A 10,054-nucleotide genomic window follows, 5' to 3' on the forward strand; every position below is an offset into this window, starting at 1 on the left:
CTTATTTTACTATTTATTAGAGAAAGAAGTGTTTAAATTGATGATGTGTCATCCAATTAAGTAATTAGTTTTGACTTTAATTGCAATTAAGTCCTTTTTGTATTTACTTTATACCCTTTCTTAATTAGATTTTTTCAATTTTAACCTTTTTTATTTTTATTTTTTTGTTTACAAAAGTATTCATTTAAATATTAAATTTTCATAAATGAAATATTTTTCTATAAAACCGACTAACAGTTGTTATAGATTTGTTTTATTATTAATTTTTAAAATATGTGACTTAAAGGTATCCGGTATATTAACACGGGATATAATCTAGTAGAATATGAAAGGAGTATTTGAGCACTCAAAAACACATCACCACTTTACTCATGAATGACGTTTACTTCAATCAGAATATACCCGCAACATCCACAAATCTCTTTTTTTTTTTTGTGAAGGATTTTCTATTGGTTGTAAGTTACTTGATGTAACGGCAAGACTCATTATGACTCAAAGAGGGGTATGATATGGTTAAACAACATCCTAAATAACCAGTTTTCTTAATAAAAAGGTAAAAGACACTTTCTTTCCTCTCACCTCTTCTATTTGCGGACACAAATTTCTGTGCCACAATGAAGGTCGGAAATGTTGTACAACACCACAATATTGCCTAAAATATTATCCACAGCCCATTATCGACCTTCCAATTTGACTAGTAATTTACATATAATCCAATTTTTGACAATATTGATAAAAAGTTAACAATTTGACAATTTAAACAATGCCACTACAATATATATGGCAGCTAAACCATATCACGTGATCTTAGACAATCCCACCATCGTTGCCTCGTTGGCATGGTCCCAGCGTTGTGAAGGCCACTGTGGTCTTTTTCATGATGTAGTATATTAATTACGAGACAAAAAAAGTTTTACACATAGACTAGATTAGCTTAATGGTTAACCTTTGATCTAAATTTTTAAAAATGTAATCTTGTCGGATGTAACTACAAGTCTACACAGTATTAGACTATGTGAAGCACAAAGCCTATTTCTTATTCAATAAATATTTCGACCCTGTTATATATATGCTTTATACATAGAAGTCTTGTATCCCACAAAAAATGACCAACAAACTACAATAACTATAACTTTTCTCTATAATACTAACACATAAATCGCTAGCCGACGTTGTGGTTCTGCTCAAGCTAGACCTGCACGAGTTTGTGAGACGTGAACCATGGCACCATGCCTTGAAGCAAGACCAGCCAGTCAAATGGCAAGTCATGCTTCAAACAAGAATGTCGGAAATAGCCTCTATAATCAACCCTTGAAGAGCGTCATCTACAAGTTCAAACACAATATCATTTCTATCCGATATAACATCTTCCCACTCTCCACATTTTGCTATATCTCTCCTGACAAGAATATCTAGCGTCCGTGTAATCATGGGTTGACCGTTATGCCAGTCAACTTGGTCAAGAACCTCATCAAACACATCTTTTTCCAATGAAAAAGGTCGAATCTTTGAGCTAACAAATGTTATTCTTGAGTGTAAACTGACCAACACTTCCTTGACACAATCATGCAGGAGTTTATGCTCACATGATGAGTCCAACGGATAATCCGCGTTTACAAAGTCCTCCCAGTTTGACTGAGAACTTTCATAGATATCGTTAACATATGAGGAAATGAATCCCCTATCATTCATGAATGAGCTTAAACTGGTTTTCCCATGTGGCGGAGATGAAGTTTGTGACGAGTTTTCTTCAAAATCTAGACGATGTGGTTGAGTTTGAAGTTCAACTGGCGATGATTAGATGGTAAATGTCAAACAGTTGTTCACATAGGTGATATGTGACTGAGTAAATAATAGAAATGAACAACTAAATATTACACATACCAGATTCAATGGTGCTCGTGGGACTGCAAATGTTCTCTGTGAAATAGGAATCAAGAACAGACACTGGGCTTGGATTCTCTCTGAATTGATCGTTATCCAAATCAGTCAATTTGCAACTAGCTTTCGGTGAAGAAACATCCAATGAGAAATCCTGTAGCCATATACGTCACAAAAGTTAGTGCTTATATACTCAAAATGGCAATACTTATAAACCGGGTCAATCCGTATTATGTTTCCTTGATTAAACAGGTAAAATGAAGTTTAGCTAAAAAGTAAACAGGTCAAAAGTCCCAATTGTATTCTTAATGGACAAAACCTTCTATAACATTTTATTAACAAAACTGGAATTGTTAATTGATTGGCTTCTTGTGATCATATCTAATAGGATCAAACACATCAGTCTTAAAAACGAATGCAAAATTTGGACAAAACTTTTTCGGACCAACTCGACCTATACAAAAAATTGCCAAAACCCATTCATACATTGTTGTTACTGCAATGATATACTTTTTGTAATCATATTTACACACTACTTATGCATAAAAAAAGTAAACAAATTTGGACAAACTATTTTCAAAACCTACCATTTTTAGTCAGAAACTAGTCACTAGATTATTATGAAACTAAGATAACTTTTGCAATCATACTTGACACACTAGTTAGTTAATATCTAAAAAAATTGGACAAACAGTATTTCAGGTCAGCTCGAAGATTGAAAGTTTACCCAAACCCACAGCAGATTATTAATTTGTTATTCAAATAGAAGAAAAAAAATATATAATCTTGTTAATTAAATTTGACAAATTTATTATCTGTACAAGCTTAAGAAACTAGACTAATTGTTCAGGGCCAACCCAGCCCATTTCGACTTTATACATCAGGTACCCATATAATTGAAAAGAAGACGTTGAGTTTACCGGTTGCGGTCCTCTGAAGCACCCGTCCACTACCATCAGATCCATGCTGTTTGGGTTTGATCTCATGTCCAAAATATGGTTTCGGTCAACTCTTTCTAGTGCACGGTCAAAAGAAGTCATTGACTCGTGTATAGGAGACGAGAGTAGTACCCTTTCCAATGTTCTTGACACTCGTTTACTTGAAGAACCAGAAGGTTCAACCGCACCAATCGCAACTTGCCTTAATCTTTCAGCTAGGTGTTTTCTTGCTTCTATAAATACTTCAGGTTCCTGTTTCTTTGAGAATGGTACAATAGACGGTTTCTCCATATTTGAAGTAATTTTAATACTGTCACTACCTTCAGAAGCCTCGATAGATTTCATCTTTTGATTGTTTTTCAACTTTTTTGCAATTTTCAATTTTTTCCTAACATCATTAAACGACACATGAGTGTGTTTAATTATTTGTTGCTTAGTTGTTGAGCTCATATGAGGATGTAAATATGAGCAATTACATCCTACATCAACCGGACAATCTATCAAACGGCGACTAGGTTTCAAAACCACGATTGTATCTACATTTGGACTTTCCTTTTTCTTATTCGGGCTTTCATATCTAGATTTTATCTTTTTCCAGAAAGATTTATCCATGTAATTTTTTTGTATCTCGTCATTCTTTCCCGTGAGATCTGAAGAACATGTGTCTCCTTCTAAAGAATGGTTCACCTTTGTGTTTTTCTTCTTCGATTCAATCTGCAAAAGATTGAAGTTTATTTTCAGAATCATAGTTGAGGATAAATTGCTTTATCTGAAACTTAAGAATGTAAACTTACATTGAGGCATCTAAGTTGTTCATCGAATGTCAGCATTCGTACTTGGCTTCTTGCATGTCCTGTTCCTGAAGCAAAGGATATCAAAACATTCAGTATGCCTATTGCAGTCAACATACGGTTTTTCAAATTCAAAAATAAATAACTTATTTTCAAAATCACAACCAAATTTGTTTATGAACTGTACTATTTGATACCAAGTTACATTGGATATCAAGCATTCCTCAAAAAAATATACATATTTATAAAAACATGAGATTCTATAGGGGTCGGTTTAGCTTCAATAGTCAGAAAGTAACTCAAATGACAATTTAAAAATGAGTACAAGAACCTAATGTAAACTCACCTGGAAGACTTTTTCTCCCATGGCTCTCATCAGACAAGAGTTTTCGGTGATGGCGATCATGGTGATGGTCAAACATACCACTAAAATTCCACACACATCCGAACTGGTTCGGTTCAACTGTAGGAGGACCTTTTTGAGATTTTCTTGCCATAGATGGCTAGTAAAATAATGATAATAACCAAGAAGCTCAAACTACATATGAAGCTTATTTGTCACAAGTCTTTTAGAATCCACTTGCTTGACAGATACACTCAATGCATTCACCCTGCAATGTTCAATTAATTATCTTAGCAAACTATAAATTTGAGTGAGAGATTTAACATAATTTTAACCACAATAAGTGGAGTGAGAAATCTTGAGTTTTGTTGTTTGGTTGGTTTCAAAAAGGCCCATAACTTGATTAACTGTAAGTGAGGTTGACATTTGACAAAATAAATAGGAAAGAACATTCTTGTTCACTCCAAAAATAAATTAGATTCAACCCCACTTCATGTTGCAAATTAAAATGTAAAATACAGTATCATCCAAAAAGCAGATAAAGTTGAATTTAACAACGCTTTAAACTAATTAGAGTGAAAACTCTGAACTTTTTTTTGACTATAAACATACCCATAACTTGATAAACAGTATTTGCTGAGGTCGCGGGTTCAAGTCTCACTAGATACAACCTCAGGGGTAGTTGCGTAAATCTTAGTAAAGAAATGACCCGCCTCCGGGTAACTTTAACAGAAAACCTTGTCAGTAAACCGTATAATTGATTGAACAGTATTATTTGGGAAATCTAACCAGAAAACTTTGCAAATTAATAAACGTAAAATCTTGATAAAATAGAAGTGGTTGTTGGGATTGAATGAAGATTAAAGCCAATTTTTTACTTATTTTTTTTTATATAACAAAAACCAGTTAAATGAGAAATGTTAAATGCAAAATCTGACAAAATGAATGAACCCTACAACTTATCATAACAAAAGGTTTTAGTATGAAATAGTACTTGTTGACTTACAGGAAATGATTGACAAAACATTGTTCTTACACCAAAAACTGTCAGAACCAAATAAATGATCAATCTTGATAAATGAATTAAATCCTAACATAAATACAGCTGAAATTGTTGACTTTAAACAGACCCAGAATGTAGAAAATATAATTGAGTTAAATGACTACAAAAAGCTTTAAACTTTATGCAAATTGAAGTATAGAGATCTTGAATACCCTGAAAATCTTTAAGTAATACGGAGTAAAATTTTAACTAACTACAACTAAAGGTTAAAGACCATAATTGAGTTGAATATAGCAATAAAGTTTTAAAACTTTATGCAAATAAGATAGAAATGTTGATTACCAACTACATGGAAAATCTTGAAAAAGTAATCAAATCCTAGCTTAACTACAATAAATATATTGTTTCTAAACAGAGCAATAAATTAAGAACGATACATAGTTGAATGATTGTAAAAAGTTTTAGACTTTATGCAAAATGACAGTCAAAAACTTACAACTAATTACTGAAACTGTTGATTCTAAACACACCCATGATATAAAAAATCATAAGCAAGTTGAATGATTATTAAAAGTTAAAAACTTTATAAAGAATGAAATATAAACCTTGGATACCCGTGTTCAAGTGAAGTAGCAATACATATTAGTGGAAAAGTTTATAGAGATAGAGATATAATGAATACCTTTTTTGAAGAGCAAATGGAAGGGTGGGGGGTGTGCTAAAGCTAATGCTAATGATGAAGATGATTGTGTGATAAAAGGAGGACCCAATGACCCTGTGCTGAGGCTAAGGCACAAAATATGCAAAGAAATTTATGACTCAAAAAAACAGAGAGAGAAAGAGTAAGAAGAAAAGGAAAGAAACAAAGAGGAAAAGTCCAAAATTTAAAGCTGAATATTCTATGGGTTTGATTTTCTACTCGGTTATCAAAAATGTTTCCAAAATTATCCTTTTGTATTTTTCTTGATATTTCATTTTTATAATGAAAAACTGAAAATAATAATTCCGCTTATAAAATCCTCCAAAGTGCTAACTATGATCGTAATACTTGATAAAAATAAAAATAAAAAAAATAATGAACTAAAGAAAGATACATATGCGAAACTGAAAGCATGTAATGCTTGTCGAAGAAAAAGAATGGTGTAGTTAGGATATCGACATTACCTCTTCATAAGTATAGTTGGATCATGACGACCAAAAAAGTTATTCAAAATGAACCGAACGTATCGTGCAAGATTTTATAGTTCAATCTTATTTATTGGTTCAAGCACATTCTTCCAGCTTTGTCACAAGTTGTTTGTGTTGTCAACGTTAAACCATATGTTTCTTCAATTTAACTTATCAACTCATGTTTGAGACTATAGGCTTGTATAATTCGTTAAAAAACAAATTCATCATTCGAGTAGCCTTTGGATCAATTCATGAAGCTATATTCTTTCAACAATATATACCAAGTTCTCATATCACTTCCACACGAGAAGGGTGGTGACTTAGAGATAAAAACTTATGATCCGTTTTTTCTTTTAATCATTAAGTGCTGAATTTATAAGTAATGTCTGTATGTATTAAGTAAAAGATATGTAATTGACGGTTATTTTTGTTTATTAAGTAAAAAAAAAAATGAAATTTGACTTAATTATTAAGTTTTTAACTATTAAATTTATTAAGTAAAAGATAAACGGGCCTAGTCATTTAAGACGAAAATACATAAAGGTTACAATGTCAAATTTTGTGAGCAAAATAAATATATCACTTGTGGCCGTAAAGGTTTATTTGCCACTCTTGGCTACTCACAAACTGGATGGTTTCTATCGAATAGCTAGATTAAGTCATTAAACAGAAAAATAAATTAGAAACAAAACCCATAGCCCATAGTAATATGATTTAAAAAAAGGGGGGGGGGGGGGGGGGGGGGGGGGGGGGGGGGGGCATTTTTGGTAACGTATGCAGGGGATGGTGCAATGGGAAATGGTCAATGACTTAAAAGCCCAAATACAAACATGGGATTTAACTTTCGCCACAAATAACGATACACTCTTTCTTTCTCCTTTCCTATCATTTTCTTCCAAATTTGTCTGATGCATCTATAAATTGAAAAAAATGACAAATTGACGTCCTTTTTTTGTAATCTAATAGCAATCTATTTTCTGTTTTTTACTCCTATACGAGTAATGTGTCGATTACTTAATAATGTCATAAAAGTTATTTTTCTTATGTCGATTATTAAAAACCTATTTGGACCCGTGACTATGATACAATACATTATTTTAATCATTTATTAATGCCCATAGTTTAATAGGTGGCTTAATTTGGTAGAATATGCTACAACAAATAATTAAAGATGAACCTAAGGAACTGATTCTATTTGTTTTCTTGTTCTTTTTTGACATACCATGCCGGTTCTTGAACAATTTTATGGGTGCTATCATCTTTTTGTACTTATACAATTACAAAAGAGATGTTGTAGACTGTAGTTACATAATCATATATTCGTATTATTCCATATTTATATTTATATTTATATTGAGCATGACAATTTACCGATAAAAAAAAATGGTCATAGATATGGGTATCTATTTTCATTTCTTTGTTCTTATATACATTCTTTCACTATGCAATAACTAATTATACATTGTGCATCAACTATGATACCTTGAGGGTATATCTAGCAAAAGAGAGTTGGAGATAAGGGGAGAGTGTAGTCGGCTTGTTTCATCGGCAAAAATCGGCAAATCGGCTACACTATAGCATCTGGCTCGACAAGTTTAATCGGCAAGTTTGGCTAGTTCCATCGGCTAGTTTTGGTCGATGCAAGTGAACGTTGGGCATAGGCAAGTGAACGTTGGGAACATTTTTTTAAAAAAAATTTTGGTCAAAGTGACCGTTTTTTTTTAAAAAATTTACAAAACTTACCCTTACCTTATTTACTATATATACAACACATATACTTTCATTTCCACTACTAAAAATTTTTACTTATACTCTCCATATATCTCATCTCTTTCACATATTATCTTCAAAATGATTCCCACAAGAAAATCATCCAAAAAATACCGAGCACTAAGAATTCAACTCCCGTTTCAACTTCCTCGGCCCGTCGAACAAGACATTGAAATCGGCGGTTCTTCAAACCAATATCAAAACCGCGATTTCGGCAGTTCTTCTAGCCAACATCAAAACGAAACCCAAAACCTTGACCACGACTTCTCTCAATTGTTAAGCGATGGGTTCCCCGTCCAAGTCGACATGTGCCGCTTTGAACTTCCTTCCCAACCCACGAGACCCACTGAACCTGATGTGTGAAAATCTAGTTAAATTAAAATCCTTAAAAATACTCCTAATCGAATACCACACACAATCGGGCAGTGGACCTGTTCGTATGCAATATAGATTAAAGTAAGTAAAGGTTCGTTCCACGGAGACTACAAAGAGCTAGCGAGTTTTAAGTAGTTAAAAAGAGTTTGGTTTTTAAAGACACCACGTCATCTTAATTTTATATTTAAAGTTAGTTGATTGAAAGAGTTAGAAAATCCTAAGAATTTATCGAAAAGAAAATTGTTTTAAATCAAATAGGATGAGAAGATCATCCACTTCGACTCCATGATACACATTATTTAGGTTGCATATAATTGAAGAACCAATTCAAATACGTTGATTTTATAACCGAGAACTAAACAAAGACTCACCCCGTACCCGTCAAGTTCGTTACTTTATTCAATTCCCTTAATTAACTAGTTCCATTACTAAGACCTGTACCCCAAGACGCCTTTCATAACTTTCCTAGCCAACTAATTGTTTTGGTTATTTAGATAACAATTGTGTCTATTGATTGTACCCAACCATTAACCTGTTAACCCTTATTAATTATTAATTACTTTCTACCGTACCCGTCATAGAAACAATTGCTTCTAACCAAGCAATAAAAATAACTTCTACACAACCTAAGTTACCACTGAGATCATGCAAAAACTATCCGCAATCAAGAGTTAAATAACAAATAATTAATAAGCTAAGATTACGACACAACGTTAAATCAAATCAACTTGAATTCAAAAGATTATGCAACCATTATTCAATGTATCACTTCATCTCAGTGGATGACGAATTATTTAGCTACTCATAATAAAAAACAAAGCACAAAGAGTAAAAATATAGAAGAACATATTGTACCAATGTGTAGAAACAAGTAACGCTAAGAAATCGATAACCGAATGCCTTGAAGCTCACGAACAACCCTTGGACCTTGATGGACGAAAAGCTGCTGAGAATAGCCCAAAGAACCCTAAAATTGACTAGAGGTGATTGTATATCGAATGGTAGGGTTTTGGTCTTGTATTTATAGTGTAAAAACAAAAGAAAATCTGCCGACCTAGTTTATGCACCGCACAAGGAATCTGTGCACCGCATAAACTAGAGTTTCCATAATTTTGGCACCCGATATCCACCGCACAAACTTCACTTATGAACAGTTTTGCCCGTTATGCACCGCATGCCATTTTTATGCCCCGCACAGGAACTTTTGCCAAATTTTCTAATCAAAATTACATATTTCCATGCGCCGCATACCACTTCTATGTGCCACATAAAGCTTCGAAACTCACAAAACTTGTATATTTCAACTCGTCTTCACTCGTACTTGTCCAAGAATCATCCTAATGCATCTTTTAACCTTCCAAATGCTATTTCTAACCAATGTACCTGTTCTAAGCCCGAAATCACTAACAATACCATCAAAGCATCGAATATACATGTAATTTGCACATAATTAAGCTTAAAACGACTTAGAAACGATATGGGAATGTATATATAAATGGACATATCAGAACCCACGATCACTTTTGTTGAAGACGATGATGATGTCCAAGAACAACCCGACGAGGCGTATGACGATGTGTGATGTGCAAAATCGAGCTTTAAATTTATAAACTAAACTACCCAAAAACTCACTACTACGCACTCACGGGCAGTGGACCCGATCGTTTGTAATATAGTTAAGAGGTAAGTCTGAGTTCGTCCTCAGGGACTGTAAAATGATTAGTTGCTTGTAAAATGGTTTGGAAAACGGGTGTTGCTTCGAAATTCTTTTTGACAATTAAAT

General features: G+C 33.2%; 1 protein-coding gene across 2 annotated transcripts; it reads right to left on the minus strand.

The window, feature by feature from the left end:
• Nucleotides 1-1,016: 1,016 nt before the first annotated feature.
• Nucleotides 1,017-5,788, minus strand: LOC122603136. Of its 2 annotated transcripts, none has more exons than XM_043775761.1 (6): nt 5,639-5,788; nt 3,957-4,221; nt 3,614-3,678; nt 2,802-3,533; nt 1,885-2,035; nt 1,017-1,787 (listed from the first exon to the last, which is right to left on the minus strand). In XM_043775761.1, the coding sequence occupies exons 2-6, from the start codon at nt 4,105-4,107 to the stop codon at nt 1,273-1,275; spliced, it is 1,614 nt and encodes a 537-aa protein (XP_043631696.1). In that variant the 5' UTR covers nt 4,108-4,221; nt 5,639-5,788; the 3' UTR covers nt 1,017-1,272. The 2 variants fall into 2 exon arrangements, with proteins under 2 accessions (XP_043631696.1, XP_043631705.1); XM_043775770.1 differs by lacking the exon at nt 5,639-5,788 and adding an exon at nt 4,566-4,666.
• Nucleotides 5,789-10,054: the final 4,266 nt, after the last annotated feature.

Source organism: Erigeron canadensis, chromosome 1, assembly GCF_010389155.1.
Source record: "Erigeron canadensis isolate Cc75 chromosome 1, C_canadensis_v1, whole genome shotgun sequence".
Classification (NCBI taxonomy): domain Eukaryota; kingdom Viridiplantae; phylum Streptophyta; class Magnoliopsida; order Asterales; family Asteraceae; genus Erigeron; species Erigeron canadensis.